This window comes from Rhinoderma darwinii, chromosome 3, assembly GCF_050947455.1.
Source record: "Rhinoderma darwinii isolate aRhiDar2 chromosome 3, aRhiDar2.hap1, whole genome shotgun sequence".
NCBI lineage: Eukaryota > Metazoa > Chordata > Amphibia > Anura > Rhinodermatidae > Rhinoderma > Rhinoderma darwinii.
In genome coordinates this window covers 203,533,002-203,553,370 of record NC_134689.1, presented here as the reverse complement: position 1 = coordinate 203,553,370, position 20,369 = coordinate 203,533,002, and the positions used below count along the sequence as shown (strand labels likewise).

The 20,369-nt window shown below is 39.2% G+C and overlaps 1 protein-coding gene across 5 annotated transcripts in view; it reads right to left on the bottom strand.

The window, feature by feature from the left end:
• LRRK2 (leucine rich repeat kinase 2) overlaps positions 1 to 20,369 on the bottom strand; it is a 165,379-nt gene that overhangs the window by 12,873 nt on the left and 132,137 nt on the right. For all 5 annotated transcript variants that reach the window (XM_075857254.1, XM_075857256.1, XM_075857252.1 and 2 more), the window contains exons 40-46: positions 19,876 to 19,976; positions 18,848 to 19,038; positions 15,853 to 16,013; positions 14,878 to 15,048; positions 14,066 to 14,166; positions 5,220 to 5,414; positions 3,673 to 3,866 (exon numbers count right to left, since the gene is read on the bottom strand). In XM_075857254.1, coding sequence (XP_075713369.1) covers positions 3,673 to 3,866; positions 5,220 to 5,414; positions 14,066 to 14,166; positions 14,878 to 15,048; positions 15,853 to 16,013; positions 18,848 to 19,038; positions 19,876 to 19,976 — 1,114 coding nt within the window. The remainder of the gene's footprint in view (positions 1 to 3,672; positions 3,867 to 5,219; positions 5,415 to 14,065; positions 14,167 to 14,877; positions 15,049 to 15,852; positions 16,014 to 18,847; positions 19,039 to 19,875; positions 19,977 to 20,369) is intronic.

The window sequence follows — 20,369 nt, the reverse complement described above, 5'->3', positions numbered from 1 at the left end:
AAATCCTCTGCTGCTCTAGCGCCGATGCTCCTGTGGTTCCAGACAGTCATTGTTCACCTTTCTTGCAGCCAATCACTGGCCTCAGTGGTAACACGCCATACATGCTAGCATCACCACTGTGGCCAGTTATTGGTTGTAGTGGTTACACCATTGCTGTATGAAAAGTAAACCAAGAGCGTCGGGAACCATTTTAACTGGAGCGGGTGGAAGTTAATAGGTGAGTTATGTTTAGTTTGTTATAACATTTCCAGCAGCTAGATAGGAAACTCATTCCTATACATTTGCATACATCTGCCATAGACTGCCGTTGAGGCCAAATGAAATGAAATGCGAATTACGTGCGGATTTGCCACGCATATTTTCTAGCGGCAAATCAGATGCGTAATACAGTACCAGAAAAGAAAATGAGGTTTTAAGTAATCTAATCTACACATTGCAGAATATTTTTTTCGTGTCTACGCATGCGTATTGCATCTGGCAAGTTTATTTTAAAAAAACGCACCAAAATCCGCACCAATTTCTGCTTCTAAATGTAAAAAACGCACCTAGAAATGCATAAAGAATCCTGCACTGTTTGGGCTTGTCCACACACAACGGAATCGCTGCAGAAAATTTCTACAGCAATTCCGTTGAAAGTGAAAGGCTTTCCGCTGAGGCAAAAACGCACTATTTCCCGCTGCTTTTACAGAAGAAAATGGTATGTAAAGTGCGGAGTTAGGAGATGGAGACATCTCCTCTGAAAGACGCAGCAATTCTGCAAACTTTCCATAGCAAGAATTTACATGCTGCGGTCCGAAAAATACGCACCGCAGGTCAATTTCGGCTCAGAAATTTTACGCATGTGGATGAGATTTGTTAAATTTGTTAATTCCGCAGCGTGTGGACGAGCCCTTAGGTGCGGAATTACCTGAGAAATTACTTGTGTTTACCTGTGATTTTGATATGTTTTCTGCACCAAATTACGCAACGTGTGAATGTAACAAAAAAGAAACTTATATTATGCAGTATATACACACATACATTTTTTTAATGCAATTGTATTGAAAAGCACAGTCAACTACATCTTCCATCTGTAGAATCCCACTGTAACAGGCAAAATGAAGGCAAAAAGCACACCGTTGCATATATTTGGTGTTTAAAGTCTATGGGGCACTATGGCGTGTACTTTGTTCGATTTTGCCAATATAAGTGCCGACAGCACACCAGACTTCTTGTGACTCGAGCCATACAATTAAAGCTCATCAGAAATATCCAAACACTTTGCAATCACATCAACATAATGTATCTTAAAAGTATGTTGGTAATATAATACCACATGGAGCTTCCATATCAACACTACAACACTTTAAATATGTGTCAGGTGACAAGTGAAATCGCCGTACATGTATGGCAAATGTGTGCAGTCATAATATAGCGCAGGCGCTTACAGCTGACACCCACCTGCAATGGCCAGGATTGGAGTCAACGCAGATTCCAACTGTTTAATCCCTCGGATGCCGCAGTGAATAGCAACTGCAGTATCTGAGTGGTTAGACAGAGGGACGGGGCTCCCTCTGTCCCAGATTAGACAGTTGGCGACATAAATGCAGGGTGCTGATAGGTGGGAGAGGCAAGGCTTAATAGTAGAGCACAGAAAAAGACAATACACCGCAATACATAAGTATTACAGTGTATTGCATGAGTGATCAAATGATCACATCGCAAGATTCCTTAGGGGAAATAAAAAGTTTAAAAAAAAGTAAAAAATAATGTTAACTTTTTTTTAAAATTACATCATGTTATTTAGCCGAAGGAAAGAAGGTCACAATGCCAGATTTGCTGTTTTTAGTCACCTCACTGTCCCCCCAAAAAATGTAATAAAAAGTGATCAAAAAGTCATACAGTTATGTACCCCAAAATGGTACCAATAGGAATTACTGCTCACCCCGCAAAAAACAAGCCCTCCCACAGCTCTATCGACGGAAAAATACAAAAAGTTATTGGTCTCCGAACATGGCCATTATGGTTTTTATTTTTTAAAAGTAGTAAAACAAAAAAATTTTGGTTTGGTCATATTTGTACTGACCCACAGAAAAAAAAAAACAAACAACAAAAAACTGGCAATATTTTAATTCCACACCACAAAATAATTTTTACAAGTTTCTCAGTAAACTAGATGGTACAATTAAAAAATACAACTCGTTCCACAAAAGAAAAAAAAAGTCTTTATATGGCTATGTCAATGGAAAAATAAATAAGTTGTGGCTCTCGGAATGTGGGGAGGAAAATACCAAAAAAACAAAATTGGTTTTGTCCTTAAAGGAAACCTGCACACAAGATTTAGTGTAACTTGTAATTCATTGATTTAAATCCCTACTCACGCTGTGCTTAGGAGTCCAGTGGGCCGTCCTATTTAGTGAGTGACCGTTATTTGTGTATGCACACTCTTACAGGTAAGGCTGTCAATCACTGAGTGAGCAGGGATTTAACCCCTTGGAGAGACAGACATTTTTTGTTTTTAATTTTTTCCCAGTTGCATTCCAAGAGCCATAACATTTTAAATTTTTCCGTCGATATAAAAGTATGAGCGCCAGTTATTTGCAGGACTAGCTGTAGTTTTTAATGGTACCATTTAATTTACCATATAAAGTATTGCAAAACTGAAAGAAAAATTCTTTGTGGGGTGGAACGGGAAAAAAAACAGCAAATCCTCGAATGTTCTTTGATATTTATTTCATTTAACTTTCATTTTTGCGTCATTCACCGAAATCTTATATCACGAGAACACACTGTGCATGGAAGGGGAGAAGCTGTATGACCATGAAAGGACAGCATCATACAGCCAACACAGTGACACCTCAGCATTACCGCCCCTTTGTTTAGTATAGCCTAAATAACATGATCAGAAAATGGCTCATAACTGGGAAAGTAAAAAACGTATTTGGATACAAATTATACAGACATCAGCATGACAGCGCCTATGACATGATGTAGGAAATTGGGCTGAATTGAACTGGTGACAGGTCCTCTTTAAAGCAGCTAGGTAGTAAACATAGAAAGGAACAGCAAGTAAGCATAACCCACAGGTAGTAACATACTATATATATATATATATATATATATATATATATATATATATATATATATATATATATATATATATATATATATATATATAATTATCAAAGAAACCACGGCACTCAGTATAGAAGGGTGCTCAGGTAGAGTTCAACTCCGTAGTATTTTAGAAGACACTCCAAGAATTCTTTGTTTTTGAAAAATAATTTTATGTGCAATCCAGACAAACAATGTGATGTTTCGGTCAAAATAACAAGAACTTTTTCAAACAGTCGGATTCGGATGAGCGCTCATTTCCTTGCTAGCAGTGGACGTCGTAGCACAGCGCAGCTCCTGTTGTTCATACTAAACGCAATCCGACTTATTTTGATCGAAACGTCACATTGTCTAAGTCTGTGGAATACGATATATATATCTATCTATATCCAATTGTAACACCATGATTGGACATCTACTTTAGGTCACATATTATTTCTAATGTTTAAAATATTCTATCCAGAGCACCTTGTTGTTTACAATCTCCCAGTGTTCGTAGGATGGAGGATTGGTTGTCTTTCTTAGATCTCAGTGCGCTGTTAATAAAAACTATAATAATGTTGATTATGTAGTACATACCTCTGCCGTATTTGACCAGAAAATAAGAAGCATGTAACAGAGTCAGGCATTTTTCGAAGGCAATGTTTTGTCTTTAGATCGTCTGCATGTGCAGCCAGAATGTCGCCAGACTGTGTCCCTGCCAAGATCCAATGTTCCTTTTCATCAGGTACAGTCACAAATGAAAGACAAAGGATTCTACTGTCACAAAAATCCTGAAATCAAGGTGGATAACAATGAATGCATCAAACAGAATTTTTTTTAGAAAATTACAAGAATTTATAAATAATCTCATAATCCTTCTCTATTTCTTTAGAGTTCAGGTCTATGGTGTTGTAATCGAGACAGCACATGTACTAGAAAGAATCAACTTTATCTTCTGAATATATTCATCTTAGGTTCTAAAATTATGTTAAAGAGCTAGTCCTAGCCACAATATTGCCACTGCAAGCGAGATGAAGTTGTTGTCTCTCCTATAATGTTCTTTCACAAAAGCAGACAGTTAGGGTGCTGTCCCACATAGCGTGTCCACAAACCACGGCCACATGTCGTGTGCAGAATTTTCAAATCACGTGTTAATTGGCTGCACGATTTTGGGGATAAACAGCAGTGATACCCACAAAACCGCACGTCCATTAACATGTCGGGGCATCGCATGTTAAAGAGGCTCTGTCACCAGATTATAAGTGCAAGTGAACAGCAATTTTACTAAAAAAATGTGCGGCCATTAAAGATGCTCTGTCACCAGATTATAAGTGCCCTATCTCCTACATAATGTGATCGCCTCTGTAATGTAGATAACAACAGTGGTTTTTTATTTTGAAAAACGATCATTTTTGACCAAGTTATGAGCAATTTTAGATTTATGCCAATTACTTTCTTAATGCCCAACTGAGTGGGCGTTGTAAAGAGAGTGTATGATGCTGACCAATCAGATCACGCTGTGCTGAGTACAAATGGACATGAATGGAGAGAAATGTATGACGCTGATTGGTCATCGTCACACACTGCTCTTCACAGCGCCCACTTGGCCAAAATGTAAAAACGCCCAGTTGAGCATTAAGAAACTCATTAGCATAAATCTAAAATTGCTCATAACTTGGTAAAAAAATGATTGTTTTTCAAAATAAAAAACACTGTTGTTATCTACATTACAGCGCCAATCAGATTATGTAGGCGATAGGGCACTTATAATGTGGTGACAGAGCCTCTTTAATGGGCGCACATTTTTTTTGTAAAATTGCTGTCCACTTGCAAATTTGTGCAGCCAATTAACACTCTATTTGAAAATTTCGCCCATCGCTGCGTCCGTGGTTTGCGGACGCTGCTACGTGGGACGGTACCCTAACAAGCCGCCAAGACTCCCAGTAAACACTTCAATCTAGTAAATCCCATGTATTGCTTTAAATGCTACGTAGGCATAAAGTGGCCTTAAACTTGTGTTTTGCCACAATTCATAATATCTACTTCTGACAATGGATATATGTGTAGGGCCAAAAAAAGATAAGTTAGGATGATTTTGCAAAAAATCTACATGTGATGGTCAAGAAACTGATAAAATAAATTACCTCACATGTATTTCCACCTTTTATCAAGTTCAAACAGGATATCTGCCCTTTGTCAGTTATGCCACTTCCAATCAAAACCGTGGGCACCTTAAAACGTGGACTGGCAGCCACAATGCACTCAGCTGTAAGAGGACTTGGTATTACAAAATTCCTCATTAAACACAGGAGTTCTGCAGAGTTCAGAATCTCATAAACCTATAAGGAATCAGACAGAACAGATGTAACCAGGCATTTTAACAAAAGGATTTATTTCCTTCACATAAAGAAAATTGGGAGACCGTTTCATTTGTTACAAATTTACAGTAAACTGAATAGTTCATGAATTTAATAGTAGTAATGAGAATAAGTAAATAACATGAGCTGTATTATAAATGAATAAATTTGTAAGAAATACATGGAATATCGTTCCAATCGTAAATGCTTTGCTGTGCGTGCATTTTCTAACACAATCGCCATATACTATATTACAGTAGTACACTAGTGGCAGCAGCTTATAAAGTCCTTCATCAGTTACAAACAATGGAAACTAGTGGCAAAATCCGAGATCATCTATTCTGGTCAATTTTCAATTGTCATGTCATAACATATGTATGGCATATAAGACCGGTACACCCCAACTAATGATTGTGGTCTTCAAAATCTCAGACCCCTACCAATTTCTAAATTGAAAGGGATGCAGTACTCTGAAGTGCTCGGACCCTTTCGGAACTAGCCAGCGATTTCAAATCACTGGAAATCTTCGACACTACAGTTTTCTAAAAATAAATAATTCTGCTGGCTCAAAAGTTAATCATATGTACTGAACTAACGTTCACCTTCCACACAAACATACTTAATTATGCTATAGTCTGTCCGGAGCTAGAGGGGGAAATTTATCAAAAGGTTTACGCCAGTTTTCTGGCGTAAAAAAGTTTGCAAAATTTGTCACACATCATAGATGTGTTAGAATTTGCTACTTTTTACTTCTCTCGCCACTTTCCAAAAGTAGCAAAAACAGGGGCGAGGTTTACTTGAAGGGGGCGGGATTTCAGCTGGAATGACAAACTTACCATAATTTATGGCAGCAACTGGATGGCGCAAATCTACACCTTCTCATAGCAGTCACAGATGTACATTTCTATCAAACAGACAGTCAAAGATGGGGCAAATTTATTAAGAGGTGTGCACCTCTTTATAAATTTGTCTCATTTTCCGCTAGCATAAATTAGTTTAAGGCTGGCATTTGAAACTCTAGTCCCAATATATTCCCCTCAGAGTCGTTTGCGTATTTATTTCCCAGGCAAAACGCCATCAATGTACAACTAAATAATTTCAGTGTCAGTATAATATCAAATAGATCAGTATTTTACCACCCTACGGGTCCGGCTTCCCAGTGATTGGTTAATAAATCGATGAGAGGAGCAGCTTCAGGTATCTTAGCAACCAGACAGCCCTATCTGAAAACTGCATCTCCCACCGCCACTTGTAAATTTCGTTGTGAGGAGCAGGGCTCACCTACAGTTGGATGGTGCCATATGCAGGATCTTCAATCGAAGCCCCCTCCTCTTATGGAGCACCATACACTGCCCAAATAAAATTGTTGTAAAGTGCCCAACTAACACTGAATAACATTGCAAAAATAAATGGTTAAGACACTAAGTGCTGGATCAGGGGTGCAAGCTCTGGGTGACCAGACCATGGGAACCAGTGGCGCCACCTTCAGTAATTATAGGGGATGCAACTGGTTGCGCACTCTTAAGGCTGGCTCTGGTGAGATGCGGCTTATTGTTAATGAGTGTATCACTTTAAATAAACAAAAAAGTTTGTTTTTTTCAAATGATTAGATGGTCACGTAATGACCAGCACACACTAGCAATGATTTATTTCAGCTTTTAATTTAGGCCTGAATATTTGGAGAGGACATCCCCTGTATTAGAGAGGAGTGCCCGTGAATCTGTTCTACCCAGTGGTGAGCCAGTCATCACTGCCTGCCTCCGCACATGGTAACAATATCACTATAACACAGTAAGTGATACTTTATGTAATCCAATATTAACCTAAAGTAAAGAGTATGCATTAACAAGCATTATAACTCGTAGAACTGGAAGTAAAAGAAATGATTAACATACCAAAAGAAAAGTAAATATTTAAAGATGTAATGAATACTGTTCAATTACCCCTAGACACAATGTCTGCTTCCTCTGTGCGAGTGTAAATAGTAACTACATTAATACAAACACATTTTGGAATATTATAAGCAAGGATATTAAAATTCAGCAATATCCGTGACATTAAGGTTAGGTTTATATATCATGTACATTATACAACTGCCACTTCATTAGCATCTTGTACCTGGTCAGCATTTTAGTATTGAAGTAAAAGTAATACTATAGTTATTCTTATTTTGAAAATATTGTGTACATTTTCATTTACTTTTAATTTTGGAAGTGTCTTGTGATTGTGGCCTGGAAATAACCCTCTCTGAACCATTCAATTAGTCAATTCATATGTCCACTTTTATAAGATACTTTATATGACCAGAAAATGTCCTGTCAAATTTCATAGAACTTGGTTACCCTTGTTAGAAAATCCGGACACTGTGATGATTGTTACATAGCAATTTATGTAAAAAGGAGCAAACTGTGCAATTCCTTCTGTGGTAAGGTGTAGGCACAACGTGTGAGTCTGTGTGTGTCTTGTATGTATGACTGTTGTGATTATTCATGCAATTCTTGATTTGTCAATTTTGATCTAGCAATGGACACTTTTACCGTGGCTGTCATGTTATTTTTGTCCAATATGTTATGCCTAGTTGCATCTAAAATGAAGATATAATAATTTAAAAAAAAAATGTAGGAAATTTCTGTAAGAAAATAGTTTAAATTGTGTTTCAACCAGCTAAAATGTGCCAACATCAAATGGGTAAAATTGTTGAAAAGAAAGTAGAAACAGTAATAAACAAAGAAATATAAATCATACTAGAAATCAATACAATTGCATTATGTACATGCTCATCTTTAACCCCTTCCCCCTGCTGGCATTCTGGGCCCTAATGTCCAAGCCATTTTTTAGATTTTTCCATTGTCACATTCGAAGAGCTGTAACTTTTTTATTTTTGCGTCGGCATAGCTGTATAAGGTCTTGTTTTTTGCGGGACGACTTGCAGTTTTTATTGGTACCATTTGAGAGTAGATGCGACTTTTTGATCACTTTTTATCACATTTTTTTTAAGTCAGGATTAACAGAAAACAGCAATTTTTCCATTGTTTTTTATTTTATTTTTTACGGCGTTCACAGTGCAGGTTAAATAATGTAACAGCTTTATAGTCGGGGTCGTTACGGACGCGGCGATACCAAATATGTGTAACTTTTCTGCTTTATTGTAGTTTTTTTTAATAGTAAAGCATTTTGTAAGGGGAAAAGCTGGGTTTTTCATTTTTTTTTTTCACTTTTTTTTTTTTATTAACTTTATTAAACTTTTTTTTCTTTTTTACTAGTCCCACTAGGGGACTTCCCTATCCTCCGATCGCTATTATAATACACTGCAATACTTTTGTATTGCAGTGTATTACTGCCTGTCCGTTTAAAACGGACAGGCATCTGCTAGGTCATGCCTGCGGCATGATCTAGCAGGCATTCGCTGCAGGCAGACCTGGGGGTCTTTATTAGACCCCCGGCTGCCATAGAAGACACAGACACTCGGCGATTTTATCGCCGGGTGTCAGTGAGATGAGAGGGAGCTCCCTCCCTCTCTCCAAAACCATTCAGATGCGGTGCTCGCTATTGTACACCGCATCTGAAGGGTTAAACAGGTGAGATCGATACTAATATCGATCTCACCCGGCAGAGCAGGGACGCCCCCAGCCCTCAGCTGCTTCTGGCAGCTGAGAGCAGGGAGATTTCACGGCTCCCTGCTCTGTTTACTTTATTCTACAGCAGCGACGTAGTTTGGCGGCGCTCTAGAATAAAGCCCACTAATGACCGCCGTAAAAAGACGTATCGGCGGTCATTAAGGGGTTAAAAACATATGCAGGATTTTAAAAAGTAATATCTATGCACAAAACTCGAAATAAAAATGCTAAAATTTGAGGAAGTACTCCAGCAGTGTGACAGCAAGTCCTCTGCCCGATCTCTCTCTTAGATCCTTCTAGAAAAACATTAGCAAGAAATAAAACACACATATAAAGAATAAACAGTGAAACTTGCTTCGGTCAACTTCAAATAAAATTGGTCTTCTAGAGGGGTGTTTCAATTAGGATTTCCCTTATATCCTACAATATTGACCATATACGTAGGATATAGGGGACATCATAATTGAACAATCATATTCATATCAGGGATGGCTTTCTCAAAGAGGTGTTTTTGAGAAGTTTTTTCTAGTAAAAAACTGATTTAAATAAGATTACATTTTCTGATACACTCTTTAAGTAGAGTGAAGTTTTTTTTTTTGCATGACTATCCACATAAAAAGTAAATAAATCTTGAAATATGGAATTTTTTAATTTGTCACTAGAGCAGTTACAATAGGCTGACACTTCTGATTTTCTGCAGCTCCGAGTCACTCCCTAACATCTAGAGGAGGGGGTTGTACGCCATCGCTTACGGGAGACCAATAATATATAAAATTTGTCACAAACAGCACAGATCGTGTGGTTACTCTCCTCTCCGCCCTCCAGCATACTACTTGCAATGCCTTGTGTCACTAGGCGGTTGTTGAGCGCCGCCGAGGTCACTGACAGAACACAATTGGATCCTGTTGGCATCCTTAGTGACAGTTATGCTTCTCAGAATTCCTTGGGCATGTAACCACACCCTATTAATTCAGCTAACCAATGGTTAATACTCCTCTGGTTTCTGTGACCAGTTTCTATGCAACACTGTTTTTATATGGCTGCTTCTGATGACTTCATCTAAAACTTGCTCCACCTCCAATCACCAAGCTTTCCCAGGCTATTTAAAGAGGCTCTGTCACCAGATTCTCAAATACATATCTCCTATTGCATGTGATCGGCGCTGCAATGTAGATAACGTTTTTGGTTTTTTTTAAACTTTCATTTTTGGCCAAGTTATGAGCTATTTTATATATATGCAAATGAGCTTTGAAATGGACAATTGGGCGTTTTTTTTTTTTCGTTATGTCCAACTGGGCGTGTATTGTGTTTTCAACTGGGCGTGTTTACGTGTATGACGCTGACCAATCAGTGACCAGTCAGCGTCATACACTCCTCTCCATTCATTTACACAGCAGCGATGTGCAGCCACATAAACAGAGATTAACGTTAATCAAGTGTCCTGATAATGAATACACATGAAATCCAGCCTGGACGTCATGTGTATTCAGAATCCTGACACTTCTGACTCTTTTCTTTGAGATTTCTAGCAAGTGAAACGAAATCTCGCGAGATTACGAGTGGCTTGCTGGAATCTCACAGAAAAGATTCAGAAGTGTCAGGATTCTGAATACACGACGTCCAGGCTGGATTTCATGTGTATTCATTATCAGAACACTTGATTAACGTTAATCTCGGTGTATGTGGCTGCACATCGCTGCTGTGTAAATGAATGGAGAGGAGAGTATGACGCTGACTGGTCACTGATTGGTCAGCGTCATACACGTAAACACGCCCAGTTAAAAAGACAATACACGCCCAGTTGGACATAACTAAAAAAAAACGCCCAATTGTCCATTTCAAAGCTCATTTGCATATATATATATATATATATATATATATATATATATAAAATAGCTCATAACTTGGCCAAAAATGAACGTTTTAAAAAAAAAAAAACGTTACGGTTATCTACATTGCAGCGCCGATCACATGCAATAGGAGATAGGGATTTGAGAATCTGGTGACAGAGCCTCTTTAAGCTACCCCCCCCGTGACTCAGGCCATAGCAATTTGATTAATTTTTTCCTTGTGATTGTGCAATGGCGTTCTTCTGTGTTAGATTTCCTGAAATTTACCCAACCTGTTTCCGGACTACGTTTATGATCATTCCGCCTACCCCGACCATCTCCCAGTCTTACCGTGCTGGTCGTACTCTGCCTGTCCTGTCTTTTAACGGTCTAACCACAATTACCACCCGCTACCCTGGTGTCACAAATCAATATCCTCAGTCCTTTACACGTCAGACTACTCCAGGGGTAGAGACCTGGGGATTTACAGCAGTAAAGTCCACATGTCTGCATGGAGGTAAAAGGTTGAATACCTGGGAATCCCTTAGACCGCAGCCTGGATTAGACTTGTCAAATCACAGAGGGTACATACCTCCCTACTTTGGCTCCCTGACAGACACCTTCTTCCTTTTGGCTCTGTGATAGAATGCAATGCACCCAAGATCAGTTGTTCCAGTGGATTCAGCGAATTTCCTCTCATCTGGATTCACTCCAGCAGGTACCCGTTTCATCTCCTGCTTTGGATTCAGGTCTTACCGGACTGCCTCTCAGCCTTTATGATGGTAATGCTTAAACCTGTCAGAGATATTCCCTCTTCCCTGCATGACATCATTTTCATTGCTAAAGGAAGAAATATCCCGAATCCTCTTCATTCATGGGGGCCTCTTGGGAGGGGCATTAAGAGGGGGGGGGGGGGTACTGTCACAAACAGTGCAGATCTCAGTTGACCTGTGATGCTGGGGCATCGTTGGGGGTCACTGACAGTATATCTTTTGATCCTGCTGGTATCCTTAGTGACTGTTCTGGTTCTCTGAAATCCTTGGGTATGTGACCACACCCCACTGATTCAGCTAACCAATGGTTTACTCTCCTTCTGTAATTATGCAACACTATGAGTTCATCTGGTTGCTTCTGATCACCTCACCTAAACCGTTCTCCAGCTCCAATCACCCAGCTTTCCCAGGCTTCTTAAGCACATTTTAAGTTATTTAAGCTACCTTTGAACTCTGAGCCCCCTGCACTCTAAACTAGTTAGAGAATTAGAGAACAAAAATACAGATACAATACAGCAATCAGAACAATAAGAACCATGCGAATACCCGAGGAAAAAAAACTGACTGTGAAAAGAAAGCGGCAATACTACCCGAAAGGATCAAACTTGGATGGGTGCCATATCCCCCAATTAACGTGCCATGAAAAGGAATTTATATTGAGCACGCACCCTGTAAAATTTTGAAAAGCTGTGGAGAGATGATCAAGTATCGGCCTTAAACACCTGCAGAGTCAAAGCACTCCTCTAAACCACTCACAAAGCACCTATAAAAAATGGTCAGTTACCTAAAAAGGTGGTTATTTGGCCTTAAGACAAGTATACCATGCCAGTAGCTGACTGAATCGATCGACATATGGCAGTCTTGAAGCCCTTCCTGCTGCCCTCCAGAATCAGGAAGAGAGTCAGACCGACGGAACGAAGAGGTCTGTGCCAGCTAAATTCACAATGCACAAACGAAGTCCAACTTGTGAAGAGTCCTTTCCCCAGGATGTGAAAAAGAGGTCCAAAAAAAAAAAAAAAGACTAGAGAACTGGGTGGAGCACCACCTCGTCTTGGCGTATAACCAGTAATAGAAACTTACAAGACCGGTGACGGCCACCAGGAAGACCACCTCCAAAACAGGAAACGGATGAAAATGCTGTACAGAGGCTCAGACGGAAATGGCTGCAGAGTCTCAAGGACCAGATTAAGGTCTCAAAGAGCCATCGACTGGTAACAGGATGGCACCACATGTGCCACTCCCTGCAAAAAGGAATGCACAGATGATTTTGGCGACAGGGGGCATTGGAAAAGAACCAAATAGGGTGGAGACTTGAGCCTTCAGGGAGCCGAGGGCTAATCCTAAATCGAAACCGTGCTGAAGGAAGGCGAGTAAGCAGAGGAGTGAGAATTGCATTGGGTGAAACAGTTTTCATTCACACCAGTGTAAAAAAGGTTTCTAAGTGTTGTAGTAAAACCGGGATGACGAAGGCTTTCTAGCATTCAGCACTGTCTAGATGACCCACTCAAATAAACCCCAAACTCTCAATATGGCTTCTTCAACAGCCATTTCGTTAAATGAAGCAATACTAATTTCAGGTAGAAAGTAAATCTTGAAAGAGCAGTTCATCTCAGAGGGGAAGATGCCAAGGTGCGTAGGCCAAAAGGGTGACCACGTTGGCGTACCAGGCCTTGTGGGCCAATCGGGAGCAAGGGGAATTACTAGTACACCTTCCACTTTGACCTTGATGATTCGGGGAAGGAGAGGTAGCGGAGGAAAGATGTATGGTAACTCTTAACTGGTTTTAAGGGGATAAACATGGCGTCTATAGCCAGTGCCAGTGAATCCTGTGCCTGGCTAAATAACGGGGGTAGCTTGTGGTTCATTCTGCAGGCCATTAGGTCCACATCCCAAGACCGCATCTGACACAGATTTCTTCAAATACCTCCGGATAAAGGGCCTATTCGTCTGGGTTGAAACGTTCTTGGCTGAGACAGTCTAATTTAGCTTAGATGCAACTTATTGGGAAAATAATAGTTCAGTAGAAAATAGTGGAAACACAATTTGTCATAATGTTGTGACTACCCAAATAGATTTTGAGAAAAGAAATTTAAAGGCTATGAACACCCTTGAGGGCATTTTTTTTTTAATAAATAGATTAGTCGGTGTGTAAAGTGTAACTAGTGTAATTCGTCTTTATTAAAAATTATTTTTACTTTTGGACTTACCGATTCAGTGTAAAACGAGCAATACCGCTGTTCTGTATAGAGAATACAGAGCAGCTGTATCTCCAAAAGTAAAAACAATAAAGACTAATTACAAAGTTACACTAAACACACAGACTGATCTATTTTTAAAAAAAAATGCCCTCAAGGGTGCTCATAGCCTTTAAATATTTCCTATTCACAAAAACTGCCCTTCTTGGAAATGCATACCTTAGCAGATGTGGGACGTTCTTGAGGATTTTCTTTTAAGCATTTTTTAATCAGTACGTCAACTTCAGGCCATGCAGCACAATTATATTCTTTGACTGGATCTAAAACAATAATTAAAACATGCACCAATGTGATAATATTTAAGAATAATTATCACAACGCATTAAATAATTATAAATTACCATAGTATGATAAAAGTAAATCTGTCATTGGAATATGTCCTAGTTAAAAGCAGCATAATGCCAGGTCTGCTGAGCAATTACGCCAAATGACACAAAACATATTGCGCAAATTTGAATATTAGGCTATATTCACATCTGCGTTGGAGGCTCCGTTTGCAGCCTTCGTCCCAGATTGTCAAATTTGACGGGAAAAATAGCAATGCAAGCATCTATTTTTTTCCTGTCAAAATGACGGAAACCTCTGCGGAACCTAAAGGACCCCACTGTACGTCAGTGTGGTCCACCGGGTGCCGCTTGTATCCGTCATTACATTATAAACGGAAGAAAAGACGGAGATGTAAACAGAGCCTTAGCCAATTAGAAAGAACACAGCGGACTCATGCTTATGAGTCCGAATAATTCATGAGGGTAACACATCGTTCGCGGTCACTGAAAAAAAGACAAGAGAGGGTAGGCAGGGGGTAGCGCTCCCTTAAGAAATGTGGCAGACTCAAAAGAATAAGTACACTGTATTCCTTCTAATCTGCTAATATGCAACTGGTAAAAAAAAATTGTGCCATTTGGCAAAATAGCTCTGTGGACCTGGTAATAATGACAGCTACACAGAAAATTCTCCATCAGAACACCTACCAGGCAATTTTCCATTGATAGCCAGTTCATCAAATTCATTTGGAAACTTTAACCCTTCAACCATCCTAGCTCCAGCTGTTAGAATATCATACAGCAATAATCCAAATGAATAGACATCAGCTTGCTGGTTGTAAATAACATTTCCTCTAGCAACCTCAGGTGCTCTAAATCCTAAAACGAAAAAAACAAATAAAATAAAAAGTTATTGGTCAGAGTGTGATACTCCACTGTCATGAAGCAGATTAAAAAGTGGGTCTAAAAATATAATGGGTTAAACTGGTAGGTGCAATCTGGCCAGTGGTGTCCCTATCATAGAGGTAACTTCAATGGGGCCCAGGTTGAGAAGGGGCCAGGCAATGAACTGCTCCCACTACTTCCCTTCACACAGCCATGGAGTTAAACCATAAAATCCTAGTTACATTCCACTAGGAGGACCTCACTACATTCAGCTCCCAAGTTCAGATATGGACAGCCCATTGAAGCACTGGTCCCTCTCTTGAATGGACTTACAGCACTGGATTTAGGCAGTGTTACGGAACTGGTAGTGAGGGACCAGAATATTAAAAAAAGAACCAGTACTGTTAGTTATGCGATCAGGCCTAGAGTAAATAGTGGTTTCTAAGTGGATGGTTCTTTAACAATAATACCTTGTGGAATAAAAAAAAACCACTAATCTTTAAAATTCTAATGAAAATAAAATTTATTGGTGAATCAATTTCATATCAAAAATCCACATGAAGACTTGCCTGAAATATACCTCCAGCCAAATCTGGCCCGCTACATGCAGGAACAATTTGGAATCAAACTTTCACTTTAAATCAAGGGGCTGTGTATTTCATGTATTATAAATATTCAGTATTTATACAGAAGAAACCGTTGAGCATAATAAGACTACAGGTATAGTCTACAGGTATAGGTATTTTTCAAGTTGCCAACATTTTAGGAACATTTATAGAAGACGGTGATCTTTATTACCTGGGGTCCCTTCTGAAGTTTTGATCCCCATTCTGCAACAATATTGAGCGATACCATAGTCAGCGATCTTGGCAATAACTGCAGAGTTTGGATATAAAGTAAACAGCAGAACGTTGTGGGGTTTTAAATCCCGATAAATGATCATTGATGAATGAAGGTACCTATGACAAAACACATTAAAACATAACAATAACTAAACTACATAAATAATTTGAAAAAATAAAATAAAATGTTGTAACAAATACAGATTAATCCCTTCCCGCTCTAGTCTTTACTATTACGTCAAGCTGAGCGCACCGTTCACACTCAGCTCAGTATAGTACGTTGGAGCTTGATTATGGTGCCATTTCCCCCTTGAGACATTTAAGAGCAGCGATAACTCATACAGCAGATTATTCCTCTGGGACAGATTGCGGTGGCCCCCCATTAACCCCTTAGATGCCACGGTCAATAGGGACCTCGGCATCTAAGGAGTTAGAACACCATCGGCACCCCTGCGAGTCGATTGCGAGGTCCTGCTGATTGCTATGGCAACCAGAGGCCTAACAATGGCCTCTGGGTCTGATAGCTACAGAAGCCGATTAGGACGTGCCAGAGGCAGGACCTAATAGGCGGCCTTTCAGTGTGAAACTGACAAGGTATATCACACTGCAATACATAGGTATTGCAATGTATTATAACAGCGATCAAACAGCTGGACCTTAAAGTCCCAAGTGGGACTAAAAAAAAATGAAGTAAAAAATGTTGTACAAAACTAAAAAGTTTGTAGGATGCCTAAAGGGTTAAAAAACTTTCTAAATGCGGTTTTGAATACTTTGAAGAATGCGGTTTTTAAAATGGGGTGATTTATGGGGGTTTCTAATATATAGGCCCATCAAAGCATGAACTGAACTTGTCTCTAAATAAATAGGTTTTGGAACTTTTCTTGAAAATGTGAGAAATTGCTGTTAAAATGATAAGCCTAGTAACGTCCTATAAAAATAAAAGGACGTTCAAAAAACGATGCCAACATGAAGTAGACATATGGGAAATGTGAACTAGTAACTATTTGGTGTGGTATAACTATCTTTCTTACAAGCAGATACATTCAAATTTATAAAAATGCTAATTTTCTCAAAATTTTGGTGTTTCTCACAGACAAACACGGATTTTAAAAATCGACCAAATCTTAGCACTAACATAAAGTACAATGTATCACAAGAAAACAATCTCAGAATCGCTTGGGTAAATAAAAGAATTCCAAAGTTATTAATACATAAAGTGACAAATATCAGATTTAGAGAATGGAGTCTAACCCTTAAGGCCCAAACTAGGGTGCGTCATTAAGGGTTTAAAGGGAACCTGTCACCAGCATTTCACCTATGGAACTTTACATATCCCTCACTGGCCGCTGCTATAAAAAGTTAATTGCCGTTATCCCCTCTCCTAAACTCCTCCTCCGGCTGTAAATAACGGTCTGCAAACACTTTGCGTCTGTTGTCGTAATAATCCGGTGTCCCTTTGTGCGCAAACCCCAGAAGAGGACATCCATGCACAAGTGCAGGATTTTGTGTGCTGGGGGAAGGCGAGGAGCTGTCAATCAAAAGTAAGGAGGCAGGGTAAACTCGGAAAGACTTGAGGAAGGAAGATATGACTCTTTTCAAACGAAGATATGACTCTTTTATGCTCATTAGCATACGGTGGGTGAATACTAAAACACTGAATACTAAAGATACAGGGCCGACTAAGAAGACAATTATAGGTTATATAGTAATGATTTCTCACCAACTACCACCAGATAGTGCTGGTTTAATAGGTGATATGCTGGTGACAGGTTCCCTTTAAGGACAAAACAATGTAATGTTTTTTAATATTTGCATTACATAACTCAAATTGGACCAATAAATCACAAATAACTAATGTTGAATCAGTGCAACATTACAGTATATATCCTCCAAAGCCAAAACAAAATTACTGAGGATATACTGGCTGATGAAGTTTAATAAAATAATTACATATTACTTACTTCCTCCATGTATCTTTTCTTATGGATAATATTTAAAAGGACATTTTAGAAAATATTGAATGTAGAGATACAGATGTGTCCTTCCTTACCTTTCCTCATATCTCAACATATCCTGAGATGTGTGGCAAAAGATCACCAGTTTTTAAAAGAACAACAATAAACAAGATCTCACGATACTCTGTCATGAGACGTCTATGCTATATGTTTCTATGTGGCTACCCAGTAGTTGTGAAGTTAATTGAAGCCTGCCAAGGGTTTTGCTAGAATGTCGCGATACTGTATTGAATTTGTTTCATGAGAAATTTGGAGTCCTTAACCAACTTCAAGAAAAGGTATGGGTGGACACATCTGTTAATTGGGATGATAAAACCATCATAAAAATAGAAAATTATGCATTTTGGTGGCATTTAATGTTAAAGAGACCATCTGGTTTTACATAAAAATGTAACCTTAGCTGAAGAATGCGTAATTGATTTACCTGGTGCCCTTTGTTTCCACTTGTTGTGTCACCCATCTGCCGATTCCTGGGCCCCTCTTCCTTCATCCAAGACGGCTGCAGTGCTTGTCAGACGCCCAAAGCACACTGTGCTTAGGTAGTCCGAGGAACTCTCCCCTGCTACTCGATTGGCAAGCGCTGCTCACCTGAGCTCACAACAAGCCAAACAGAGGGCATCAGGTAAATTAACTATGTATTTCCGAGCGAAGGTTACGTTTTTATGTAAAACTAAAGGGCCACTTTTATATTTGGTTATAGTAAACGTATGTGTATCTGTGGTAAATGTTATTAGTATACTTATTCAGAGGCATTGGCATAAAACATGATTGGTCAGAAAATCACTAAGGGATAATAGATACTAACACTTGCTAAATACAGAAAGTTAAATCTAAAGGACTTTAGTTTACAAAAAGCAATATGGTTTAATGTGTGAAAGTTGTGTGGTTAAAGTTCTCTCACATTACAGAACGTGAAGTAGAATTATTCTCGTTTACCTCAGTCCATCAGCAACATGAAGAGCTATTCTGTGCTGAAGAGTTCGAGTTAGGCTACCACTGTCTTGCTGAAGCAGATGATCAAGAGAACCCTTTGGAGCAAGTTCCATTACTAGCATTCTTGGTCGGACACCAGCTGCAAGTAAATACACTAGGCTTGGATGATGGAGATGACTAAGTACGGTCAGTTCCTGGAAAGTGGAGAATAAAAGCAAAATTATATTAAATGAGTACACCTACCATCTTTTTAAAATCCGTTTCTAACACCAATGGGCAAGTGTTGGAAGTACATTGTCCCACAATGCCAGTTTACTGCAAAGCATTCCATACCAATTTCCATCCCGTGGTAAAATACTTTATGGAGGGCCTGTAACCACTAAGCACCCCTCAAACTGGTATCAGCTTAGAATAGTCAGTACATACAAAGCATGTTTTATTACATTTTTTAGTAAAACACATCATAGCTCCAGCGGGACGTGGCATTAAAAACGTCATGCCGCAAGCTAATGAACATGCATGCACTCGGCGAGCAGCGGCATGCTCTATGTATATTTAAGGCTCGATTCTCCATCCCTACAAATTTGATGACATGTTGCTCTACAGCAGTGTCAGAATAAGAAAATCCTATAATCCCATATAAATAGTGTACTGTACTCTAGTACATGATCATTAGTATAACATACTGACCTAGACTATGGCACTGCCATTTTCTGGGCATGTACAAGAATCCATTACACCACACGCCCATGGAATTACAGGGTTTTCTTTTGTAGAAAATGGTGTTATCACTCTCTAGGGTCAGAGAATCAAGACTGTAGTATGCATATGCCAGATTTGAAATATGCTCATTTAGATACTAACAGATCAATGCTATTTGCAATGGCAGAAAACATAGGCACTATGATATATTTTACATAACAAAATGAAGAAAACATACTTCCCATGTCCAGTCTATATTATTCGGATACCAATGTAAGGGAAAGGAGGGGCAGTTATGATGAAATGTCCACTTTAATTTGGTTTCTTACCTGTCTTAAAAGTCTTGGTGAAGTATGTTTGTTAAAAATTTTCACTGCTACATCTTTGCCTCTATACGCGGCTCTATAGACTGATCCAAAGCCACCATCACCTGAAATACATATTATATAATATAGATTCAAAGGAGAAAAAAGAGGGTTGGCACTGCTCCAAGTACAGAGCAAAACATGGACTCACATATGTAAGTAGTGTAGCTCAAACCACATGGGATACAGTTTGTTATCGGCAGGGTGCTCATCGATGGGAAATAAAGCATGTATGCAAAACTTGAAGATGGACAGGAGGAATGTACGAGGCACTCCCCGCAGTGGCAACAGAAAGGATTTCTTTGAACAGATCTCGGTCAATGATGATGTGAAAGATGCCAACGACCGTTTCACGCTGAGAGCGCTTTGTCAAGGCTGACACGTCACTTCCTCATTGCTCCTTTTATAACACGCCCGTAAGAGATTACAAGTACAATAAAGGAAAAACATAAAAAGGG